Genomic DNA, 25,205 nt, shown 5'->3' with positions numbered 1-25,205 from the left:
CACACACCGCGTAAGTCTTGTTCATAAAGATGCTATCCCGCCTCGTGACCTCGGCGCTCGAAAAACTCTCAAATAAAGAACCAACGTCCTCAAAATCCCCTGAATTGTTGTATCCAACTCTGTCTTTCCCTCTACCACCTCCGGCAGGGACAGGCAGTCGTTCACTGTGCGCACGATGTCTTACCCTCCTCTCGCACGTTATAACGCAGTACGGCGATGGAACAGGAGATAACGACCTTGAGATTACTCACTCTTCGTCCATACCTGATCTCTCTGAAGCAAGCCAACGTAATGCGAACCTGAAAGCTCAAAAAAATGAGAGCTCGGAATCGGATACTTCGAGCACCCCTCCGCCTTGCGTAATCTGTACCAAGACTTTAACCCTCTTCAATTCCGCGAGGGCACATATCTCATTCGACCCTTCCATGCGGAAGAAACCATGCAATGAGTGGAGTTTGAGTTGGAGTGTCGCCGCAGGAGATCCGAAGACCCTTCCGCAAGTGAGAGTCAGCATGAGTGTGAACCGTAAGGGCCGGTATGGATGGGGAATTGGTAAGTACATTAGGATGTCACTTATGAATGTTCTAGTTGAGCTCGCAATCTAATATACGCAGGAGGTTTCGAGATTTACCCCGATTGGAGTGCCGCTGCTGCAGAGAATGCGGAGCAGAGAATAGACTTGGGCAATTATCCCGTTATTGTGTCCCTCGATCCCAACGAAAGTGCGACGGGAGATGTACATTCAGGGCAATCAGAGCTCGACTTCTCTTCGACACTAAGTACGGGGAGTCTGGCACCAGTATCGTCCTGGATACAGGAATGTGCGACATCCCATCCAAAATGCACCAAAGTCTTCGGAAGTAATGACTTTGGCCAACCTGGTGCAGTATGGTTCCCAGACCGCCTCATTCACATAACCTGCACGAAAAGCACCGAGACGACGAATTCGGACCCCCCGATCGTCACACGTACCGCGCGCGTTGTGCTGAAGTCCAACCCTGTGGATATTTCTCCCGACAAAGCCACAACAGGGATAAAATACCTTTCATTCTCTCACTGTTGGGGCCCTCCACCAGACCCCTCTGCACCGCTTGGTGGTCGTGCTGGCACAGTGCTCACGGAATTGAATCTGTCCACCTGGCAGACGGGCTTACCGCTCGACGATCTCCCGCTTGCATTCCAGCAAGCGATCATGATTTGTGCGTCGCTGGGGTTTGAGTACATGTGGATCGACAGCCTATGCATTCTCCAAGACAGCTACAAAGACTGGCAGGTGCAGAGCGCTGTAATGGGAGACGTCTACAAGTATGCGTGTTTGAATGTTGCCGTTCTGTCCACTAGCTGGCAGCTGGCGTAGGAAGGGCAAAGGATCAGTGAGGAAAGCATGAGTTGTATTGAGGTGCTAACGAGTGGCTATATAGTGAAGAGAGACCAGGGGTTGCAGGCAGCAACGGTGACAAAACAACAGGTGAACCTTGTCCAGCTGAGAAGTGAACCCTGTACAGCTGAGACGCGTAGACAGACGTGCGTAGGAGCATTCTAACTGGCTGCCACTAGCTCCGGCTACGAAGGATTCATTAATGATTCTCGCGACGCACGTGTCGAGTTTGGGTTCCGGGCCCTTTTTGCATCTGTCCTTGGCCGTGGCCATGAGGAGAAGAATACTGATGGTCAGGAGTGCGTCTTGCTTCATGGCAGGGCAAAGCTTCTTTGGAATTGGATTTCTCGGCTGGTTCACCAGGGACTAATGAGTCAAACGCACCGCTTTTAAAGCGAGCGTGGGTGTTTCAAGAATGCTGTCTTGCGCGGCGCACCCTCGCCTTTGCTAACAATATTGTGTATTGGGCCTGTGATGAGTGCAGCCGGGGAGAACAGCCAGACTGGGCCTTTCAATTTGAATCCATCGGCCTACGAGGGATACTGCATTCTGTACAAGAAACCGCCGCGACGCTCGCAGTTGGAGCTGCTGGAAGCGGAGTGGCACTAGAGCAAACAAAGATACCAAAAGAGCAGTTGGAGGAGTTGATCAAGGCCTTCGATATTGGCTGGCAGTCTTACGTGACGGACTACACACTGTACAAACTGACGAAGCACACTGACAAGCTCATCGCATTTTCAGCCGTTGCGCGGGAGATGGCCAATACGCAGATTATGGGGAAGAGAAGATACCTCGCGGGGCTATGGGATGTGAATTTGCCATTCCAGATGGCGTGGATTACCGTCGAAGGCCAAACTACTCCGCCAAGGAAGAGGGTTGGGGATGCAGGATATGTGGCGCCGAGCTGGAGCTGGGCGAGCGTGGAAGCGCCAGTGCAGCCAGCTTTCATATTCAATTTTGGTAATGGACTTGTTGCGCTGGCTGATGTCCGCGCCGCGGAAGTAGCGCTTGAGTCGGACTATGCCTTTGGGTCATGTCCAGTCTGCGCGAAATGCAAGTTGCCTTTATCTACGACAACAACGTCCCGCCTATTCTGTTGGCGTTCTTCCAAAGGAGCGGACGGGCACCATCTATCATGCGAGATGTAATGCGAAAACTGATATCCTCTATTCCGAAGAGCGTAGAGAAAGTTCGCTGGGGCTTGAGTGAGGAGGAAAAGCAAGACAAATCGTGGGTTGACTTCAAGGAGAGAGAGGAAGAAGTTGAGACGAGTTTGAAGTACAATCTGCATGTTAACCCCGATGCATTGGACGCTCTAGCACGTGAATTCCAGGCACTCCGGGGACTCGATGCTGAATACTACTCGGATTCTGTACAGACGGATGACAAGGTCAGGATTAAGTGGTCCAACGCCGAGAAGTGTCAGCGAGGGGGTGATATTGCCAGGGCACTTCTGGGATTAGAAGGACGATCAAAGTGTTCAAGATAGAGCGCATGATACGAGAATCTTGGTTGTAAGACCCTATCTCATAGATGGCTTGGTCAATACTTATGCCTCTATGTATGACTTGCTGCAAGCTAAACGCATGACTTCCTAACTGAAGACTACCAGAATACCTACTTTGATGTGCATATGCAACGCCCTCAAGCTGAAGAAATCGTTGGGATTTTTCAGGGCGACATGGATACTCAAGGGCGACAGTTTATGGCACACCGAGTTTCCTGAACCACCATGGCCTGACTGACGGTGTGCAAATAGCGCAGCACGGCCGTCGTCGTCGTCGGTTCAAGGGTCCACGGCAGGGCGGGATCCGGAGGGCAAAAAGTCGATCCACGCCGGGGACAAGGGCAGAAAATGCAGCAAATCAGCGCGGGCACAGTACGGGCGGTGCTGGCACTTGTCGTCGTCGTCGATCTCGGTAGTGGCCGCGGCGGATGAAGTGAGTCACGTGATAGCACTAGCGGCGTTGGCGCACGTTAGCGTCTCGGATTGGATTGTTCCTGGCTCCTGAAAGTGGTGTGGTCTCAACATTTATCGCATATATCCTCCTTTACCGTTCACCACAAACCCCCTTCCTGTGCAGCAACTCTCCCGGCTCTTCTTCCTCAGCGCGACCCCCATTGAATTGGCCCTGTCGACTGGCCGCAGCCCGAGTTTGTCGCCATGTACGCTCCCCCGTCCTCCTATCGTCACCCTTCCACCGCTAACCATCGCCACTATGCAGGAACAGCACTGTGTATGACCCCTTCCTTGCCCCGCCGGCTACCTACTGGGGCGGCTTCGAGGAGATCTCCAAGTACAATGTCCAGCTCAACTACTTCGAGCGCCTGTGGATGGCCTGGTACGCTTTCATGCAGAACGATGTTCTTGCCACCGGCATCATGTCCTTCGCCATGCACGAGCTGGTCTACTTCGGCCGCTCGCTGCCCTGGGTCGTACTAGACATGATACCCTACTTCAACCGATACAAGATCCAGCAGGTGCGTTTGCCTCCCTCTGGCTATCATGCTTCACCCGTTGACGGATACAACAGGACAAGAAACCCACTGCCTATGAGCAATGGCAATGCGCGGCACTGGTCCTCTTCAGCCATTTCACTGTCGAGCTTCCCCAGATCTGGTGAGTTCCTTTCCCCGTCTATACCCCGCCTCGCTCCTAACATCCCCAGGCTCTTCCACCCCATGTGCCAATACGTCGGCCTCTCCACCAACGTCCCCTTCCCTCCTCTCTACAAGATGGCCTACCAAATCGCCATCTTTTTCGTCCTCGAAGATACCTGGCACTACTGGACCCACCGCGCCATGCATTGGGGGCCCCTCTACAAAGGCATCCACAAGATCCACCACCAATACTCGGCTCCCTTCGGGCTAGCCGCCGAATACGCCTCGCCCATCGAAGTCATGGTCCTCGGCTTCGGCACCGTCGGCGTGCCCTTCCTCTGGTGCGCAATCACCAAGGACCTCCACATCCTGACCATGTACCTATGGATCGTGTTCCGCTTATTCCAGGCCATCGACGCCCACTCCGGCTACGAGTTCCCGTGGAGTCTGCACCACTTCCTCCCCTTCTGGGCGGGCGCTGAGCATCACGATGTCCATCATGAGCGCTTCATCGGAAACTATGCGTCTAGCTTCCGCTGGTGGGACTTTTGCCTTGACACCGAGGCTGGGCCAGAGGCGTCGAAGCGCAGACGCGAGCGAAAGATCGCGAAGGCGAAAAAGGCGGTATAAATGGCCTATCAAAGGACCAGCAGACAAGAAGAGGTGCATTGTCCATATCTTCGGGACACCCAAGTCTCAGCATCAGCGGTCGTGGCCCCACGGCCTTGTCTTCCATGGAAACGGCCGATCGAAGGCGAGCATGCATCGCAGCGACGTTTTTGGGAGCAGTAAAGCTCCGGTTTGGGGATTTGCTAAAAATTTGGGTGCGAACTTCTAAAAGTCGTTTTGGGACGGCTTTGTATAGAGAATTGGAGACGCTATGGGAGTGGTGGATGTTAATGCATATATTGGTATAGGGCGCCAGCTCGGCGTCGAGGTGGGGAAATCAAACCTAATAACTACAGAGTATTCATGTCTTGTTCATTTGCTAGGGCTTTTCGGTGCTGTTCTTGTATTGGGCTACCCCTTGACGTTCTCGCCATCATACATTCCCGCTTCACTACAGGCACATCGAGAAAGAGAAAAGAAGCGGTATGAACATGCTACACATCGTGAAACATGACACGTACGAAGGCATGTCTTACAGCTAAGTCACATCTCACGTGCGCATCCAACCCGCCAGCTTCCGGCCGGCCGTCTTACAGCAACCCTGACGCTATCAATCTCTTCACTGCTCCTTCAACCACCCCTTTAGCATCGCGAGCATTCCAGCGCTGGTACACTCCCTTCTGATAGTCACCCTGCGTCTCTCAGTATCGTGCCTACGCCCTCTACTTCAAGCGCGAAGATTGAATCGGCTTAGGTAATTACCCCAGGTTTCCACTACCTCGCCTACCACGCATTTTGTCGGCTGAAGTACGGGCGCCCGATGCGCTTTATACCTTTCAGAATACCTTTCTCACTCGGACTTTACGCAAAGACCGAATTGCTTGAGTGTTAAGCATGCGTCGGACTTCCGTGAAGCGCGAGCTGGGAGGCTCGGAGCTGTGTGACGAGCGAAGTAGGATAATCGGAGCTGTGTAAAGAGCGAGCTTTGAAGAATCGTTTGCCCTTTTCCGGACGGAGAGGCGCGAGACGGTTGATCCTCGTATGGAGTTCTCCCTACTTTGGTGAGGCCCGACTCCCGAGGGAGGTAGAGCGGGGGGATATGATTGGCAGTATATGGAGACACAGAGTCTCGCTAGACTTTGGTATTGTTGGAGCGCGAGATTAGGTACAAATGCCACAATGCGTTTCGTTAAGAGAGATATAGGCGGTATAGTCGTCTACTACCTACGCATATCAAGCATCGTCATTGGAAACAAAGAGACCGAGACCCGATCTTGATTCTACGTCGGTGTTGTGGGGGAAGCGAGCTTAGAGATCGTAACTACAGCGAAGACGTTGTCGGCATTGTAGCTCGCCGCGCTTTCAAGCCCGTCTTTCCTATGGAAAGCCGGAGACCGGAGCATTATCGTGTGTCGGTGTTATACAGAGAGCGAGCTTGGATGGCTCTACGGGTTAGCTAGAGGATCTTGGGTACGACGGCTGTTCGCTCCTCTGCGTATTCATAGGCTCGGTCTTCGGGGGAGATCGAGGTCCGGGTTTCTCGGGTTGCGGTAGGTGTCGGGCGGGAGTGAAGAGCGAGCTTAGATCTGTTCAGCGTGTGCAAAAGTCCTGCTAACTGTTTATCCAATAGCTTACGTATTGGCTTACGTGATGGCTTACTAGCTTGTCGGCTTACTACTGAGGTCAGCTAGCCTTGTGCTAAGCTCCTTGCCCTCGCCTCACTACTTGCTTCACTTTCACACTTCTTCACTATTCAAGCGTTCGCAACATGACACATCCATCTTACATCCTTCTCACCCGCCGCGATCGACTTGAGGATGCGTGCATGACGTCAGCAGGTTGCGTACGTAAGAAATGCGGAGGAGTGGAGCGTGTCGACAGACGCGAATAGTGCTTAATTAGGAAATAAGGGACTTTAGTTCTGGTTTTAGATCTGGAGTATCAGGGCGATAGAGAGGCGCTAGGAGTGGGATTTGGAATGAAAGCTGCGGAACTCCGCTCAGGTCGTTGCCGTACCCGCTCGGCAAGATGCCTACTTAGGCGGGATAAATATAATGGACGCGGGTATAGGTGATGGGCTTGACGAAAGTGAAGGTTGTTGATGGTTTCATTGTGAGAAGTGATTATACGATTGAGTGGTTGACTTGCCAGCAGTCCTCGAGAGTTGACCTTGATGATTCAATGGTCCAAAGATACTACCCTTTTGACTGCCGTACTATCCAACTCTTAGGCCTATACGTGCTGCATGTGCAAATCTCGTCCTCTCTTTCCTCCACCTTACCCCGATATACACCCAGACGTAGCAGCATCCTCACCTAACAGCATCTCCGCCCCTCCTCTCCCTCCACCGCCCCGCCCTCCTCCGCAACCCTATCGCAAAACTCGGCCATCTCCACATCCTTAATACTCAACCCCTTCGGCCGATGCGTCGTCCACTCAATCGTAACCTCGTTGTACAAATTATGCCACGACGGGTGGTGCCGCTGCCGCTTACACTCGTCAGCAACCTGGTTCATGAACGCCCACGCGGCCTTGAACGTCTTGAAGCGGTAGACGCGCGTGATGGCGATGCGCGAGGGCGTCAGCGTCCAGGACGAGGTTTGCAGCAGCGAGGTGGCGCGCGCGGGGAGGTCGGCGGGCTGGGAGGGGGAGAAGATCGGGGTTACGGGGGTGCTCGGGGATAAGGCGGGTTCGGGACTCGTCATGGTGGTAATGTTTCGAGTATTAGGGTGAATATTAGGGCGAGTAACAGGGCGGAGTGAGGCGTTGAAGGTGGAGACTAGACGCCGTAGGTGCAGGTTGATGGCGCGAGGCACTGCGGGCGAGGGCCCAGCGCGGCAGAGAATCGGACATCTGCTGGGGTGATAAGAAAGTTAGACAAAGTTCTGACAAGATCACCAAGGGAACCATGTGGATTGCGTATGACTGGAGAAAGAAGTGAAACTGAATCTATATCTGCGTGAAATAGTCATACCGAATTGCCTGGGACGGCCGTAGATACTGCAAGGCCATTGCGAGGAATTGAGACGCGGTCTCTGGGACTATTCGTTCATTTCATCTTCACCGGTCAGTGGATTGCTCGAGGCGAGGTTGTTCAGTGACGACACGGGTCAGGATGTGCGCCGTGGGACCTCGGAGTTCCTGGTCCAGCGGGAATGCACAGTGTGGGAATGCACAGTTCTCCACCGTGCCGCTCGATATGCAGTCGACAGAAGCAGAAGATGGTGCGAGATGCCGAGATGCTTGACACGACTGTGGTGCAGATTAACGCTTCCTGCGTGCTCTCCGTACCGCGAGTGGGGGTATAGAGGACGCTCGGCCGACCAACGATTCAATGCCCCAGGAAGGGAATAATATCGTTCGATACGTGATTAGTCGTTGATTTGATCAGTGTGGGGTATTGCTGACTCTTCGGCCTGCGAAATGCCACTCCTGAGTGTACAGTGTAACAACTGGGGAGCACTGTCAGAAGACCTCACGAATAGGACTGGACTTGTCTAAATCTCGGTGTGGTAACTCTTACATCCCTTCCTGCTTCTACATGACGTCCTGGCGCACTTCAAACAGTGTCAAGCGGCGAGAAACCGGGCAAAGACAGCCGCCTGACTTACGTGTCAATGGTTACATCCTATGTGGGTTTCTCGTCATACGTTAGAGCACTCTAGACAGCATGAGCCGGGTGCTCTGCAACCCTCTGCGTAGGCCAAATTCGTCGCATCTGATCAGCTTAGACGTATCGGATTGAGCGTCGCGCAAAGCCATTGAAGGCTTCTAGATACTAGCACATTCCAGGAGTCGGTCAACGGGTTAGAAAGAAGCCTCTCACAGTTAGGTTCTGATCCAGCACTCCCAAACATTGCATTCATTGTTTTCCGAACTTCACGAACTCCTCGGGAGCTTCAATGTGCCAACTACACACGGTACAGTATGTCTAGTCAGATCCGTACTGCAGGGTAGCATCGTCAAAGCGGCCTGGCAAGGTTACCGACTGTTCAAACTGGCGGACCTACGTCTGATTTGAGTTACCAAGAATGTATCGAGGCAAGTCAGACAGCGGTGGACCCGCGTACACAGATTTCCATCTTCTACGCGCACTATATTGCCCAATGCTAGTGCTCCACAACGAGGATTACATACTGTACGATGATTAGTCGGCGATTTGACGGTATTGCTGATGCTCCGCGGCTGGCTTCCGCAACACTTGCCCCTTGCGCCCCTAAAGTGACTAGCCTGCGGGCCAGCAGTGCTCCACGGGAAGCTCGGAAGCGTATTCACTGCCAAGACATGGACAATTGGTAAGCAAAACTACCGAGCGGGCGCAAAGGCCGTGCTCTGCAGCGTGGATTGATTTGCCGCGGGCACTGGGTTGGTTGCCGCATGGAGGAAGCGGAGCAGCAGGTGTTGATGCCCTCGGTGCCGTCGTAATTTATTCGCATCTTCACACGGTCATGGCTCCACTACTCGGGCCGGGAGCGACGCCACGCTCGCCTTCTGCTTGCTGGTAGCCCGAGCACCATAAGAAGCGTTGACTCAGCAGTTCTTACTCACAGCCCGACCTGCTCTCTCCAGACGCTGAAAGGTAAGCTCCCCACTGGCCCGTCAATCCACGATGCGAATCGACAACATTGAGCATCGCACGCCGCGAAGGCCGTCTGGGCAGTCGCGACCGCCCCGTCGCTTTTCTCGCTGTGTCTCTGCGACTCCAGACTGACCACCAATGGTTCCCAGGACGAGCTTCCACTTGCAGCCCGCCCGCATCCACTCATTCACCCAGTGCCTTTGCTGCTACATAATCGTCCGCCACACCGCGCTTTGATCACCCCAGGCAAATACCACCTGAATCGATCGGCCGACCTCTCTCCCACTCGCCGCTCTCCGCTACCGAGCCTGTGACCTTGATGCTAGCCCTTCCAAGAAGAATGAACCAAGCTTCCTCTCAGGTAAGTCCGCTTACTTTATCATCTAGTCCTCATCCAGTCCTCACCCACCTCTGGACACAGCTGACGGACCCTAGGAAACAATTGAAATGAGTAAGCATTTCTCGATATCTATAGCACCTCGACAAATCACTAAGTAGCTATGCGCCCCCAGGTTTAAGAGAACACTTGCTTGCTGCTGGAGCCGGCCAGCCTACAGCGCCGCAACCTATTTCTCCAGCCCACGCGCATTCCAACCACCCGTCCAGCCCACACACAATCGACCCAGCTATTGCCGGCACTGGTTACAGCATGAGCGCCGGCGATAGCGGCGGCGACGGCCACATGAGCGAAGGGCGCAAGGGTCGGAGGGAGCTCTCCACCTCGAAGAGAGCAGCACAGAATCGCGCAGCACAGGTGTGTTGTCCTATATCTTGGCCGTGGCGTCCGAAGTGGGGTAGTGGTCGTGGAGCTTCGCGCTCTCATCACCATGATTACTTGGGTACCTAACGGCTTTCATAAGAGCTGACTAACGTGTAATCGCAGCGCGCATTCCGTCAGCGCAAAGAAGAGTATATCAAGCAGCTCAAGGACCAGGTCAAAGAGTTCGAGCAACTCTGCGAAATGTACAAGGCCCTCCAGACGGAGAACTACTCCCTCCGCGACTACATCATCAACCTCCAATCGCGCCTGCTCGAAACACAGGGCGAGATTCCTCCTGCGCCCGCGAACATTGACCTGACGCGACCGCACGGAGACCCACCGACTGCTCATGCGACCAACTCAGACATCCCTTCCGGAATCACCGGAGGTCTTTCAGAGCGGGAGATAGGCGAGCTACGCATGGCTGCTCAGGCTGCTTCAGCGCGTCCGGAGATGAACAATGGCGGCAAGCACCATCACGAAGAAGCCGCATACCTTCCTGCCTCTTCGAGTTACCCGGACAAGAGGCAAAAGTTGGACGATAGGCCAACCTCTTCAGGTGCGCACCTTCTCTTTTCTTTCATCAACGGCTACAATGGCTTATGATTGCTATTCAGGCTCCGCTCCATCCGTTGGTGACCCCGAAAATAGCCTATGATGTCTGCCCAGATGCTATCAATGGCATTCGGTGTTTTCTTTTGTTTGATGGTGTACTAACTCGACGGAGAATGTGCACTTCAAGGGCTCTATTACGAATGGCGCACAACTGATCGCGATGTTGTACAACATCCTTGATGCCTCAACGGTAAAGCAAAGGAACTCAGCCACCGTCTGGATCAACACAGCTGATATGCCTTCACTTACCGGACTTCATGATCCACGAAGTCACGCCTTCAACCTGCCCGACACTGCTACTTGATTGATTTACAACTGCGAGGCGTTTACGGAATAAGGGATCAAGGGCTTGGGTCTGGGAATGACCACGGCTCTGACATTGGTACGGGCGAGCCAGGATGGACGGTATTGTGCGGTTACATTTTCACTTTGTCTCTTGTTTGCACCCTGCCTTGTGTATACCTTTAGCTCCGAGGCGACGGGTCTATCTCTTGTCTTTTTGGTCAACCTCTGTACTTATAGATCCACGTTTCGAATTGTGCGACAAGTCATGTTGCATGGTCTTTCTGAGATAGCAGTGAAGGTTCGAGACCAATTTTGAGAATCCCGCTTTCACGCCACTGACAGGGGCGTGAAAAAGTGATTCGATCAGATAGTTCATCGTTGCATTTCCTCGTCACAATAAGAGGAGCTTGTATAACGGACAGTGCATTGCCACTAAGACCTTCACAGGCCTTGTCGACATGACATGCCAATCATGCGGCTTTGATGGTGGCTCTTAGTGTCAAGCAGGTTTGAATATCGAAAGCGAGTGTGTTCATGACAATTGAGAGAATTTGGTTTCTGATATTCATTCCTATAACGTGAAGGGATTCCTAAATCAAATTTTGAAGCAAATGAAGATACAGAATTAATTATAGAAGATGCAGCCCTCCATACAATAGAGAACTGAATGCAATGCAAAGACCATCTAGGCCAATCACGTGTCGCTGATAAAAGGGTGAACGGGTCAGGCTCGCTACCAATCCTGACGTCCTTGGTCCCGGCCTTGGTCTAACAACTTTCTTCTCCCCCGAAAACCTCCGCGCCACCCTCTGCCTCTTAAATAAAACCACAGACCCCAGGACGCACCACTAGCATCTTCTTCATCGTCAACCTATACTTCCGATTCTCATCATGGGCTGGTTCTGGGCCGACAGCAAGCCCTCCGTGGCGGTAGCCCCCCATCCCATACCCAAAGGCGCCGCATCACCACCCGTACGTCTTCAAGCAACCATATATCCAATCTTCAGCCTGATCTAACGTAAACCCCAGCCTGGCTGCCCAATGCACAACTCCTCCTCCACATCCACACCACCAAAATCGCGCCTCCCCGACGCCGCCTCGATACCCGCCGGCGCATGCCCCTACGTGCCCCCAGACACACCCACACCCGCCTCACACCCACCCAGCACCTCCACCGCGTCTCCGCAAACTGCCGCCCCTTCCTCCGGCGGTCTCTTCAACCTTCTTAACAACATGCCCTTCCTCTCCAACTCCCGGGACTCGACCCACCAGACCCAAGCCCTCCCCCTCGAGCGCGAAATCTCCACCATCCCCAAGTCCGACGGCTCCCTCTGGGAGTACCCCTCCCCGCAGCAGATGTACAACGCGATGTTACGCAAAGGCTACACCGACACAGACGTGAGCGCAGTCGAGAGCATGGTCTCCGTGCACAACTACCTCAACGAGGGCGCGTGGGCCGAGATCGTGGAGTGGGAGCGGCGGTTCTCGCGGGGGCTGGCAACGGGGTGGCAGAACTGCAAGCGCGGGGAGGAGGGGACGGTGTCCTCCGCCATGACGGGCATACAGTGGGCGGATAAGGAGGTCCCAGAGCCGAAGCTTGTGCGGTTCACGGGCAGGCCCGGCGAGCTGACGCCCAAGGCGCAGATGATGCAGATACTGGCGAAGGCGTGGCCGGCGAAGTATGCGTCGGAGCCGCCGTTTGATCGCCATGATTGGTTTGTGAGGAGGTGTGATAAGGAGGGGGCGTGCAAGGAGTTGCGGTATGTGATCGATTATTATGAGGGCCCGCCGGAGCCGACGGGGGAGCCGGTGTTTTATCTGGATGTGAGGCCCGCGGTGGATGGGCCGGTGCAGGCGGCGGAGAGGGTAATGCGGTGGGGAGGGGATGTGTGGTATAGGGCTAGTGGAGGGAGTGCGAGAGAGGCAGAGAGACAAAAGGAGGAAGCTCAGTCGGCGCTTAAGATGGTGGAGGAGCAAAACCAGCGACGAAGAATGGCGCAGGGGCAAAATTGATCACTGAGCGAGGAAGAACAGATATGGACTAATCAGATGGATGATGGTATGTGGGTTCAGCGGGCGTTTGAATAGCCCTTTCAGGAGCTTTTTGGAATGGGCATTGTATCATATGGGTCGGACGCATTGCGGTCAGATTTCTGGCTCTGAATGGGCTGCGCTTTTCTTGATCTTACTGTTATATTTCTATTCCATACTCCTCTCTTCGCACCTTGCGAGGTGCTGGTTTTGTCAATCGTCCTAGTTTCTAGCACTTATACTCTATACGAACGTAATGTCCTAGGTCCCGTCAAACCAGTCCAGTCTTATTCTTACTTCTTCGCTATCTCAAAATGGGTTTATTCGTGCTCTGATACGGCTTCATAGGGTGGCCCTGTCATCTACATCGGCCGGCTATGAAGACGAAACGTATACCTTTCGGCAAGTGGGCCCACGACCACAGAGATCATATCTTAATCGTTCATCCCCTCAATTCAGTCTCTCAGTCGGTCGGTTCAGCCGATCCTTCGCCCGAGCCTTCATTCTCTACCTCGACAGGATCCGCATAATACTCTGCATCCGACCCTCGAATACCATCGAACTCCCGCACCAGCGGCTCCAGCACTGCGGCCTCGACTCGGAAAAAGCCAGGACGAAGCGTATCAGCCTGCGCCTCCTCATCGCTCAAGCCCCACCGCACCTTCGGCACGCTCTTGGGTATAGAAGCAACCAATTTACGCATCATGTCTCGCATCACCGGGGGAGCCCGTCCCGTTCCGTTGAAGAAGTCCAGCAATTCCGATGGGAAGTCACCGTCGTGAACGAAGGACACCCGTAGTTCTCACAGCTTGAGTATCTTGTGGAGGGCCGTGAAACTGAATGTCTGGAGAGCGAAATATGCAGGGTCGCGGAACAGGAGGTGGTGCTGGATAGACTCAAAGTCATATCCCCTGAGATCAAACTCTAGGTGCAGTTGCCGCGTCAAGGTCAAGTCCCAGATATTCCGGCTGCGCGAGGAGGTTGAGACAGATCCTATTGGCGAGTCGAACCGGCCGTGGATTGCGCGCATCTTTACCTCGAAGATATGGGCGTTGTAGAGTATTCTCTTTGCCTCTTCGCAGACCTGTGAAGAATGAACCGTAAGCGTCAGTGTTCATTTTGCACAGATTTATTTAGATATGCGTACCTGCTCGCACGTGCGGAGTATTTTCGACGGTTGAGGCTTAACACGGGCGCATTTTTGACCCCGAGTCACTGAACATGTCCTAAGCTCCACCTTAACTGTGTGAGGCGGTACATAATAACCCGGTATATCAACATGCGGCATTATAGTAGCTTGTGGTGGAATGGTTTGGATGATCGGGGTGGTGTCAAGATCGAAGTCTTTCCCAACGGACACCAGCAGATGCCCGTACACCATATCTCGGAGCTCCCGTGGAAGGTCCAAGAAGCGGAACTTCTGCTTTCGGCCACGCTTGGTGTTCCAAGCAGCAGGCTTTTGATCTTTCAGTAGGTCCGTGTCGTCGTCATCTCGTTTGCGCTTCTTTCTGTAGTTGTGCGTGTTAGCTAACAATCGTAGAGGAAGCTCTTACACATGAAGCAAATTTCACCGTAACAGGCTCCTAGAATGGTATCGAAGCATTGCAAGCAGTGGCAAATGAGTGTACACAAGCGCACAAGGAGTAAGTGCTTACGAAGGAGCTAGAAGCAAAGGACCGGGACGCACACTTCGTGGGGGGTTGCGCCGCGTAGTATCCTGTTGAAGAGCATTCACCGCATTAGAGCCGGACTTAGGAGTATAGTTCATGTTGGCCAGCAGAGTCCCTATCAACGGTGTTGACGAGGAGATGTGTTGTGGTGTTGGGGTGTTTCTGGGTGGGCTTGAAGTGCTGCTTAGTTCGTGGGAGCATTTTTGGGATGGAGGACGAAGGGTGTGGTTGTTAGGAGAGGAAGAGAGGTTGGGTGTCATTTCTATTGTTTCTCACGTGACAGGCAAGATTCTGGGGGAAATCGGCTCCAGTGTCGAGCTCGTTGTTTCCAGTGAATACCACCAGCCCGAGCATCTGTAAGTAGCCAGTCACACAGAGTCCAGTTTCAGTATGTTAGCGCCAGCAAGCACTCTTAAACATGGGTATCATTGTAACTCTGACATTTGCCATCTGAGATGTAGCCTGTATAGTCAAGCAACAGGCAGTTCGATATCCCAATGTGCACCCAAGCAATTTCCTTTCCCATTCCGGGAACTGAGCTGCTCATGTTCCAGCCTGAGCCGTGGCTGTGCTGGGGTGAGCGATCCTGAGCTGAGACTGAGCAGCTCGTTAGAACCCAGTTTTAGGCCCTGTATTCGATAGGGGGTGCTAAGACTGGGGTCCTCACCCTGCCTCGGAAGGCGCTAGGTCCCAGTTTCAGAGCCCCAATTCTCGATAGAAAACAGCCCAAGCCCTCCGTTCCCCCCCTCAAGTACTCTACCTGCATGTAAGTCGCCTCATCAAAGTGCGAAGGGAACTTCCCCTACAAGAATCCATCATCCCAGGAATCAGACTATCTTGTGGCTCATCAGTGCAACGGCCCCGGGAATATTAGTTCCCACGGTCAGGCTGGAATGCCTCCTACACGCGTCTATGCAGCCTGCTACAAACCGCTCTCGCTCCAATTCGCCCGCGTGCTCGAATTGCATGCCGGCGAGTTATCGGACCCTTTGGTCGGGACGCTCGTCGCGCAGCCCATCGACGGCGAACCCTACGAAGCCATCTCGTATGTATGGGGCGGCCTCCCGACAGAAACCATGGTGGTCGACGGCGCGAACGTGGCCATCACAGCCAATCTGAAAACGGCGCTCAAGGCCCTCCGGCCGCGCCCCCGGTCGTCGACCGAAGGCCATGTACCCGGGGCTGGCCGCCGCCGCCGCCTGTGGGTCGATAGCGTTTGTATCAACCAGGACGACATGTCGGAGCGCATATCGCAGGTAGGATTGATGGGCCGCATCTTTGCTGGTGCGTCGCGCGTGCTGGCTTGGCTGGGCCACGACGAGGAGGGGCTCACGAGCTTCGCAATGGCAGTCATCCGCGACATCCTCGAGGACCCCGAAGTGGCACTGCACGAAGCGCGCATCCTGCTGCACCTGGACGATCTCACGGACAACGACCGGCTGGACGAGGAGGATCGCAAGCGCTCTAGGACGGAGGCGCAGAGGTGGGCGGCCATCAAGGCCTTTTTCGACATTGAGTACTTCCACCGCACCTGGATTGTGCAGGAACTGGGTCTCGCGCGCGTGGCGGACATATTCTGTTCAAACAAAAGGCACGCCGCTGCCGCGTTGAAGGACACGGTCGAGGAACAAGAGCTCCGGGATGATGAGGATGAGTCCCCGCAGCACGAGTTGGAGCTGCATTCCATCAACTGGTACCGCGTGCGCGAGTTTGTCAGCTATGTGGCCTATAACGGCGCCTCGTTAGAGACGCACCTGGACCTTAAGTGCTGGGTTGCCGCGCACATCCGTTACGTCTGGGAGGTCGACGAGGATGGGACGCCGCAGTGCGACTTCCTTACTGCACTGCACTGGGTGCGCATCATGCGCGTAACGGACCCGCGTGACCGCGTCTTCGCGCTCCTGGGCCACCCGCTGGCCGTCATGAACGGCGAGATGGTTGCCAAGCCGGACTACAACGTCAACCGTGGAGTCGTTTACACCAAGCTCGCCGCGACCTTTATCCGAGAGACCAAAAACCTCCACGTATTAACCCTGGTCGACCATGAAAGTGACCAGAGCATGCGTCATGTCCAATGGGACACGAGTGATGACGCCAGGATGCCCAGTTGGGTCCCCGACTGGCATTCCATAAATAGGACGGCACCCTTGCCGTATCCCATAGCCCCGGCGGCGAAGGAAGATGCTGAAATCCGCATCGTAGGCTCGCTAGACAGCGTAACAGGCCAGCCGATGCCGCGTTTACTCGTCCGCGGATGGGTAGTGGACCAAGTCGTGGCCGTGTCGCACATGATGGAGACGACTGACTTCCCTGTCACGAATCTACTCAGGGAGCGCACTAAGAAGAACCCCTTTTTTCTTGACCGGCTCTGGGAAATGGTGTACCCAGCGCAGGGCTCCAACCATAAAGATCCAATCAAGGTGCTGGATAATCTCTCCCTCGCCTTGGCCGACGGGTTGCGAGACCATGCAGGTGGCCTCAATCTTGCCGAAGGCGGCGACCACAGTTCCAAAGACGCGACACAGCCCGGCGAGGCGCAGGACATGCATCGGCAGTCCTTTGCCGCTTACCTGCTGGAGTACCATCGGCTGCGTGAGACCGGAAGGGCTACCACTGCCACGCTTTCGCCGTCCGAAGCCGGCTCTGAACTCATCACTGCTGCTTCTGTTAGCGACGACGACAACAACCTCCCACAGAGGTCGCTATATGCCAGCCTTCCCGAATCTGCGCAAGTCGAGATCCAGCGCCGCGCAACCGGTGCCACCAGCCTAATATTCGTGCAAGACATAACGTGGGTATCCATGTGCCGTGTCATCTTCCGCACCACCACAGGCCTGATCGGTATGGGCCCCCGCGTGATGAAGCCGGGGGATGTGGTGTGCCGCGTGCGTGGATGCCCCGTGCTCATGGTGTTGCGCGAGGCACCCCACGAAGCGGAGAGCGATGCGCCTCGCGTGTTGCGGTGTATGCATGTTGGGCCATCTATTGTTCCAGAACGGATGGTGCTGGGGGTGTTGGATGGGGGCGAATTTGATGAGATGGAGAGGGAGTTGATTATATGCTGATTGGAAAGGCAAACTGGGTGTTAAACTGAATATATCACAGTATTTACAATTTCACCTCGGCCTCCTTTGGCCAAGTCTGTTAGTAGTGCTGTGCAGTAATTACTTTAAGTTATTATAGCTATATACTTAGGGCGCTGCTAATACCACACCCCCTAATTCCTACACGTACACCCCCTTTTCACTGCGCGTACACCCCCTCCCCCCCGTCGTTTCACCACCTTCTGATTGGCTCGGAGGGGTGCTCCGTAGCCTCCGATTCGCTCGCTTAATTCGCTTACCAATTCCAAATGCTCTCTCCAAATGCGGCGTGTACACAAGCAATTACATCCTCATCCTCCACCTCTACAATACACTCGCCATGGCCCTCCAGCCGCCACCGACACGGTCCTACAACACTATAGAGGAAGCCGAGGAAGCGCTCACAGAGCATGCAAAGGCTCAAGGCTACGGCTTTGTAAAGTTCCGCTCCAAACCTAATAAAACACCGGCCAAGGAAACGAGGAAAGTATGGTTTCAATGCTGCTTTGCTGGCAGTACAGAGCTTACTGCCCGCGAGCGTAGAACCTTATCAAGGTTAAAGGGCTGTAGTATATACGGTACACTTACTCGACAGCCTCCTGGCTATGATAGTAAATGTATATGGCTATAGGAGACGATGGAGGCAGCTTACAACAACCATCCTCCTATACTCAAACCAACAGCAGTTGCATGCAACAGGAAGCGCTCAGCATCAACAAACACCCTTATTCGAACTGATACATCAAGTGGAACAAGACCTACGGAAACGTATACAAAGCTGCTAAAGAAAGGAGTAACTATCACCCTCTAAGACATTCGAAATGAGCAAACGCTGTACCGTAACGAGCTTCTCGGTGGCCTTACGCCTATACAGGCGCTCCTCAATACGTTAGAAACATCTACTTTCCCTGCATCTGACGGCCAAGAGAGGAAGTACATATACAGCTATACAAAGGATCAACAGAACTGTATTGATCACCTCTTCCTTGCTCATCCGGATTCTATCGAGATTCTACAGTCGAACTACAATATTATACTTATGGACTGCACCTACAAGACTAATAGATTCGGCATGCCGTTCCTCCATATAACCGGTGTGACGTGCACAAGCAACAACTTCGAGATTAGCTACTGCTTTATTCCTAGAGAGAAGGAAGCAAACTACAAATGGGCAGTACAGCAGCTCTTCGAGCTCTTTCAACGCTATTCTATTGTACCACGCGTTTTCTTAACGGATAAGGAACAAGCTCTAAGGAACGCACTACGTGCACGATGGCCTACTGTCCCGCGCCTCCTGTGTGTATAGCACATCGACAAGAACATCAACACCAAGCTAGTAGATGCATACAAGGAGAAGGCGACATTCTCTGTAGGCCATGCTGATGCGCCGATGGAGAATGACACGGAAGAACAGAAGGCGGCAAAGGAAAAGAGGCAGCAAGAGAAAAAGGGTGAATTCATGATCCGTTGGAGCGCTATACAGAAGCTAGAGGACTGTATTTAATTTAATAAGGCTTAGATAAAGCTCCTTAACGACTATAAGGAGAGGCCTAGCCTTGTAGAGTATATAGAGGAGGAGTGGTGGCCGTGTAGGTGGGTATGGGCAACTTGCTACACTCGAACAGCTCGACATTTTGGAACCACGTAAGTGTCTGCTTATGTCCTATTTCTCGATCATTCTTCAAGCTTTCTTCTTGCCCTCTTCAGCGCTGCTTGTTCTACATGTCAACAAACCCCTTGTGAAGTTTAAGCTTCAAATTCGCACGTCTTAGTGTTGAGATTTGGGTCGAGCAGATGCAAATTTAGGTGTATAATGCTAACCGAGTTTCTCACAGTGTTACATCACGGAACGAGGGCGCGCACGGCCTACTCAAGGGCTTCCTCCAGGTGTCAACTGGCCATCTATTCGACGTACTCCTCAACATCCAGAACCTCATCCTTACTACCAAATCAAAATACGAGGACCACAAGGCAAAGTGGCATGCTAGAACTCGTCATGATGTCAATGAGAAGGAATTCCGTGATCTACTTAATGCGGTTACACCGCAGGCGTTGGTCCTCCTTAAGACGCAGCTTAAGAAGGCGAAATCAGATGAATACAACCCGAACAACTGCACTTATACGTTCACAAATATATACGGCATGCCGTGCGCTCACAAGCTACACAATCGCCTACATCGGGCGCTTACAAATCGTGTAGATCCGGTGCTCTATATACAACCAGATGAGATAGATCACCACTGGTGGTTTGCTCGGCCAGGCATACAACAACCGGCTATTCCTTTTGGACCTTTTGAGGATGTACTTGATCCTGCCGTTGTTGAGCGTCGACATGGCCGCCCTGCTATTGAGAGGAGAGGTCACCATACGTACAACAATACCCAGAGAGATCCATCTAGGTTTGAAGTTGCTATGGGTATAGGTTTGGCAGCTCAACGTGGAGGTGAACAAGATGGACAACGAGGCACAGCTCTACGACATTTGCCAGCGTCTTTACAGCAAAATCCGGCCATCCCTGTCCGCCAGGATGCCCCTCAGTCGATGGCTACAGCTGCTAGGACTGGTATTGATATTTCTCAAATTGATCTGGCCCTTCTTGAGCCTACGGCAGCACCTACGGCAGAACCTACAGCAGCGCATACAGCAGCGCATACGGCAGCGCATACAGCAGCGCATACGGCAGCGCATACAGCAGCGCATACGGCTACACCTACGGCTACACCTACGGCTGTACCTGTAGCTAAGAAGCGTGGCCGGCCGCCTGGTGCAAAGGATAAGGTACCGCGGAAAAAGGCACGAGCTCAGAGGCAAGATAGTGCTCAGCCTCAACCTCAGGTGGAACAAGAGGATGACCGTGCGGATATTCTACGACAGATTGCAGCTCTACAGGCACGTCTAGGAGGGTCTCAGCGCCCAACAGGTGTCGCTGTAGGCACTGCTGAGTTATCAGGCCGGCCAAAGAGCCGTAGGAATGTTCTAGGGCCTGCGGAGTATCAATATGAGTATGAGGCTGAGGCGTATGTAGATCAGTATGAGGAGTAGGTGCAGGCGGCGATGCTACGGGGCCAGGCTCGATGCAAAGGAGCCGTAATAAGGTGAGGTTTTGACAGGTTTAGCATGCTGTTAGGCACGTAGGCACTTCTAGAATAGAATTCTATTCTATACTTATACTTAGACTTAGACTACGTGAGCTTGTATATGAGCTCGTACGTAAGCTTGTACATGAGCTCGTACGTAAGCTTATGTGTGAGGCTATATAAAATGGGCATAGCTATACAGCCTCTCCATTTTATATAGCATCACGTACGGCCTCGTGTATAGCATCACGTACGGCCTCGCGTATAGCATCACGTGTGGAGAGACGTAAGAGTGAATGCCCGGAGGAAGCTCCGGGCTCTCCGAGCCAATCAGAAGGTGGTGAAGCGCCAAGAGGGGGGGGGGTGTACGCGCAGTGAAAAGGGGGTGTGGTATTAGCAGCGCCCTATAAGAAATGGCTTTAAGCTATATCACGTCATCCTACGCTATATGTTGCATTCTGCATCCTATATATCTAGACGGGATCTAGCAGAGTTCACTCTCTAGATCAGCTGTCACGCTGTTCCTCCAGGTTCTCTTGGCAGTCATTGAGGTTACGGGACATCACGTGCACGGACGTCCCGTGATCCCGGGCCGAGGGTTCTTCCGGCGCCTTGCGCGCTCCACATATATGGCTCGTGGCCGGAGCCTCTCTCCTCTCCACGCAACCTCGTCAATAGCAATACAACCCTTTCCTCGGCCACACTCCTGACATCAGCTCTCTCTCTCACACAAACTTAGATAGCCATATTAGTCAGCGGTTTTCTTCCTCCGCTATCGCTCCCACATTGCCGGCGAACTTGGCCGTAGCTCCAAACGGGGCACCTCACAATATCATCATGACAGTGTCACAAGATCCCAATGCAGAAATCTTTTCTTGTGAAGAAGTACCAGAACGGCAAGCCTCAGAATCCTATCAGCAAGATATCCAAACTGAACCCCTCCACAGACTAGACGAACAACACTTCGCCACAACCAAAACTTTCGGTTTCCTCGTCCACCCCAACATCCCACTCAACTCACCCACGATCAAAATAGCAGACATTGGCACCGGCACCGGTATCTGGCTCTTAGACGTCGCCAAAAGTCTACCTCCAACATGCCAACTCATTGGCTTCGACGTCTCATCCTCGGCATTCCCACCAACTCAAACATTACCACAAAACGTGTCGTTTCAAATACAAGACATGCTTCTACCCTTCCCAGCTTCTGAGATAGGAAGCTTTGATGTAGTTGCAGTCCGCTTTGTCAGCGTTGCGACTACGCGGGCGGCATGGGCTCTTGCCATTGAGAATGTAATGACATTGCTGAAGCCGGGCGGCTGGCTACAATGGATCGATTCGTGCAACTTTACACTGTACAATTCCGTTGCTGGCTCGTCTCGCGCCGCGTGCCAGGAGATCTATGACGGTCTGGAGCCATTTCGTGCCAAAGACGATATCGTCATAGGAATGGTGATGCGGGAGCCGAAGAATATGAGGAGGGAAGATGTGTTTCGAAAATTAGGCTTGACGGATGTGCACGAAGATGTGTTTTCGACGGATAGGTTGCAGGACCCGGAGTTGCAGCTAAGGGACAAAGGGACTAGAAATACCATTGTTTGTTTCTTGGGATGCTTGCAGGCATTGGTTGGCGTGGATGGAAATGGGTGGAGCGAAGAGAGAATTGAGAGACTTAAGGTGGAAGCAATGAAGGAGGTTGATGAGGGAGTTTATCATACGCTTGATCAGGTGTGTATAGTGGGGAGAAAAGTTTAGTAGTTCCAATTAACACTTAGCATTTCCATCTTTATATAGTCGGCTCTAGGACGTAAGTAGTTAACGCCATAAAACGCCGATCGCTTACAAATAAAACCCTACTAAAGGTAGAGTATAATATAATAATTTGATCTAATTACTAGTAATAATAAGCTATAAGGCTAGTAGCTATAATATAGTAAGAATTTATTAAAAAAATAGTTAAAAAAAAAGGGGACTACTAATCGTACACCCCCTAATTCCTAGACGTACACCCCGTTTTCACTCCATGTACACCCCCCCTTCTTGGCGCTTCACCACCTTCTGATTGGCTCGGAGAGCCCGGAGCTTCCTCCGGGCATTCACCCTTACGTCTCTCTACACGTGATGCTATACGCGAGGCTGTACGTGATGCTATGCACGAGGCCGTACGTGAGCTCGTATGTGAGGCCATACGTGATGCTATACACGAGGCCGTACGTGAGCTCGTACGTGAGGCCGTATGTAATGCTATACACAAGGCTGTACGTGATGCTATACATGAGGCCGTACGTGAGCTCGTACGTGAGCTCGTACGTGAGGCTATACATGAGCTCGTACGTGAGCTTGTATATAAGCTCGTACGTAAGGCTATACAAATTGGCATAATGTAATTGCTTGTGTTGTACATGGCCGCATTTGGAGAGAGCATTCGGAATTAATGAGCAAGTTAAGCGAGCGAATCGGAGGCTACGGAGCAGCCCTCCGAGCCAATCAGAAGGTGGTGAAGCGATAGGGGGGGAGGGGGTGTACGTGTAGTGAAAAGGGCGTGTATGTCTAGGAATTAGGGGGTGTACGATTAGTAGTCCCCTAAAAATAAAAGTAGAAAATTGTGATGGGCTGCGCCCTGTTTACGGGCTATGCCCTGGTGGAAGCTCCTACGGCCGTGGGCCTCCGGAGCTGGCTGCTAGCTAGCTGTCGGCCGTGCACATGGCCGGGCTTGGCAGGCCCCCTTTCCAGCTCTCCGAGCTGGCCTGCTTCCGTCTCTTCTTTAATAGAATTATTCTGTTTTCTGGAGCACATGCATACTCGATAGCAGGCCTCTGCAAGCCCCTTACAAAAATACTTTTAAAAAGTAGCTTAAGTTTATAAGGCTTATAAAATAGTATAAAGCCCTAATTTATAATCTAGAAATAGATTTAAAACTTTTTACTAAAACTTAATAGTTTCTAGTAAGGTATATCTAAGACTATACCGCAGCCAGTAAGTAAGGGTGAGCAAGGGTGAGTAGACCTGAGGAGAACTGAGCCGAAGCTGAGCCGGGCCTGAGCCAAACTCAGCCACAGCGGCACCAGGTCACGTACGCAGAAGGGGTTCGGTAGGGTGCACATTGGGGTGTTGAAACAACAGAGTCCAGAACTCCGCTCGCTCACACCCTTCGTCTTCAGACCACTTCTCCTTGCCCCTCCGCCTCAACAGTATTCAAGTAGTACTCAGCATCTCCACCTCGGAAGTACTCGAATTCTCTTGCTAACGCCTCCATGACCTCCGCGTCAACGTGAGCGTATGAGCCTCGGTTGGCGTGGTTCTCAATGTATTTCTTCTCGTTCGTGCTCATTCTTGGAGTAATGAACGCGCCCTCCTGCCTCTCTTCCTCGCTCAACCCCCAACGGACCTTCCCCACGCTCTTTGGGATCGAAGAGATGAATCTCCGCATGAAATCTCGCATCGCAAGAGGTGCGCGTCCCGTTCCTCTAAAGAAGGCCAACGTCCCAGGTTCGTTGACCAGCCCATCATGGACGAAGGAAACACGCAGTTCTCGCAGCTTCGTCATCTTGTAGAGCGCTGAGAAGTTGAAGACCTGGAGTAGGTTGCATAGATGAGACATCTCCATACTGTGAATGGGTAAATTGTAGTAAAGATTGTTCCACCCCTGCCGCAAGTCGATGTGCAGATGCATCCGCCGGATCGAAGACAGGTCCCATCCAATCGATACCGCAGCAGCTGCCCGGAGCCAAGCTGTGTTGGAGTAAGTAGTGCGGTTGGTGTAGTGCTGCCCGTATTGTGCCTTCATGCGGGTGTCTTCAGCATCTTCGTCTTCGTCGGCTGGAGCAGGTGGATCGAAGCGCCAGTAGACGTTATTCATATCCACTTGGAAGATGTGAGACTTATAAAGGACTTCCTTTGCCTCCCCGTAGACCTATGCATTTCAGTATCCAGCCGTTGCTGCCTGTAGCGGTACTGTCAGAGTGGCTTACCTGCTTCGACGTCTGGAGTATAGCAGCCCTCGTGGTCTTAGCCGGACGAACTTCCGGCAGCGGATTTTGAAACCACAGCAAAGGTTGAACATTGTTTTGGTTGTGAGCCGCACCGTAGCAGCCAAATTTAAGGCCGGGAGGGTCGGCGTATGCGATAGGTGTCTTCGAGGCCTGGAACTCTGGTTCGATTGGTCCTAGTACATGGCCATATACCATGTCACGAAGTTCTCTAGGGAGGTCGAGGAGTCTGAAAGGCCCAGTCGGCTCCCATTCAGGCTTGCGCTTCGTCTTATTCTTAGGCTCTGTGGTATGTTGACCATTGGCCCACTTGCGTTTTCTACCTCCCATCTTGATATTGTCGAAGATATGTAGGTAGAATAACTAGCCTTTCGGAGGTTTTCAAGTATGGATGCTTGGGGTTGAAAAGCTGGTGGTGTATGGGTGGTGCAAGAGAAACCTTTCCCGGAAAGAAGGAATGTGCTTGGTTTAAATACCCGACGAAGTTGGTGAATTGGTGAATGTAAGTGTCTTTCACGTGACGGCAGG

General features: G+C 52.8%; 8 protein-coding genes across 8 annotated transcripts; 6 read left to right on the top strand and 2 right to left on the bottom strand.

The window, feature by feature from the left end:
* Positions 1-1,144: 1,144 nt before the first annotated feature.
* On the top strand, positions 1,145-2,526 carry BDZ99DRAFT_379687 (uncharacterized protein; the record flags this gene model as incomplete). Its single annotated transcript, XM_033715159.1, has 4 exons — positions 1,145-1,332; positions 1,390-1,499; positions 1,742-1,849; positions 1,916-2,526. Coding segments are annotated over 4 exons (1,017 nt in total), but the record flags the coding sequence as incomplete, so codon positions are not given.
* A 784-nt stretch (positions 2,527-3,310) lies between these two features.
* Positions 3,311-4,734, top strand: BDZ99DRAFT_233794 (putative C-4 methyl sterol oxidase Erg25). The gene is made up of 4 exons (XM_033713539.1): positions 3,311-3,544; positions 3,604-3,859; positions 3,913-3,998; positions 4,048-4,734. Coding segments are annotated over exons 1-4 (906 nt in total). The 5' UTR covers positions 3,311-3,542; the 3' UTR covers positions 4,610-4,734.
* Positions 4,735-6,676: 1,942 nt separating this feature from the next.
* On the bottom strand, positions 6,677-7,834 carry BDZ99DRAFT_459936 (transcriptional coactivator/pterin dehydratase). The gene is made up of 2 exons (XM_033719268.1): positions 7,563-7,834; positions 6,677-7,444 (listed from the first exon to the last, which is right to left on the bottom strand). The coding sequence occupies exons 1-2, from the start codon at positions 7,598-7,600 to the stop codon at positions 6,904-6,906; spliced, it is 579 nt and encodes a 192-aa protein (XP_033581192.1). The 5' UTR covers positions 7,601-7,834; the 3' UTR covers positions 6,677-6,903.
* Positions 7,835-9,065: 1,231 nt separating this feature from the next.
* Positions 9,066-10,744, top strand: BDZ99DRAFT_233732 (uncharacterized protein). Its single transcript, XM_033713538.1, has 6 exons — positions 9,066-9,167; positions 9,317-9,528; positions 9,603-9,618; positions 9,680-9,921; positions 10,051-10,486; positions 10,545-10,744. The coding sequence occupies exons 2-6, from the start codon at positions 9,487-9,489 to the stop codon at positions 10,583-10,585; spliced, it is 777 nt and encodes a 258-aa protein (XP_033581191.1). The 5' UTR covers positions 9,066-9,167; positions 9,317-9,486; the 3' UTR covers positions 10,586-10,744.
* A 919-nt stretch (positions 10,745-11,663) lies between these two features.
* Positions 11,664-13,145, top strand: BDZ99DRAFT_506932 (cytochrome c heme lyase-like protein). The gene is made up of 2 exons (XM_033724205.1): positions 11,664-11,799; positions 11,857-13,145. The coding sequence occupies exons 1-2, from the start codon at positions 11,719-11,721 to the stop codon at positions 12,838-12,840; spliced, it is 1,065 nt and encodes a 354-aa protein (XP_033581190.1). The 5' UTR covers positions 11,664-11,718; the 3' UTR covers positions 12,841-13,145.
* A 1,781-nt stretch (positions 13,146-14,926) lies between these two features.
* On the top strand, positions 14,927-17,727 carry BDZ99DRAFT_437051 (uncharacterized protein). The gene is made up of 2 exons (XM_033717564.1): positions 14,927-16,147; positions 16,193-17,727. Exons 1-2 carry the CDS (start codon positions 15,422-15,424, stop codon positions 17,591-17,593), a joined length of 2,127 nt encoding a protein of 708 aa, XP_033581189.1. The 5' UTR covers positions 14,927-15,421; the 3' UTR covers positions 17,594-17,727.
* Positions 17,728-21,357: 3,630 nt separating this feature from the next.
* On the top strand, positions 21,358-22,586 carry BDZ99DRAFT_459929 (S-adenosyl-L-methionine-dependent methyltransferase). Its single transcript, XM_033719267.1, has 2 exons — positions 21,358-21,584; positions 21,636-22,586. Exons 1-2 carry the CDS (start codon positions 21,526-21,528, stop codon positions 22,441-22,443), a joined length of 867 nt encoding a protein of 288 aa, XP_033581188.1. The 5' UTR covers positions 21,358-21,525; the 3' UTR covers positions 22,444-22,586.
* A 733-nt stretch (positions 22,587-23,319) lies between these two features.
* On the bottom strand, positions 23,320-23,484 carry BDZ99DRAFT_459928 (uncharacterized protein; the record flags this gene model as incomplete). The annotated part of the gene is made up of 1 exon (XM_033719266.1): positions 23,320-23,484. One exon carries the CDS (start codon positions 23,482-23,484, stop codon positions 23,320-23,322), a length of 165 nt encoding a protein of 54 aa, XP_033581187.1.
* Positions 23,485-25,205: the final 1,721 nt, after the last annotated feature.

This window comes from Mytilinidion resinicola (genome assembly GCF_010093595.1).
Source record: "Mytilinidion resinicola strain CBS 304.34 unplaced genomic scaffold BDZ99scaffold_4, whole genome shotgun sequence".
Classification (NCBI taxonomy): Eukaryota; Fungi; Ascomycota; class Dothideomycetes; order Mytilinidiales; family Mytilinidiaceae; genus Mytilinidion; species Mytilinidion resinicola.
The sequence above is the reverse complement of the archived record's forward strand: the minus strand, read 5'-3'. Positions and strand labels throughout refer to the sequence as shown.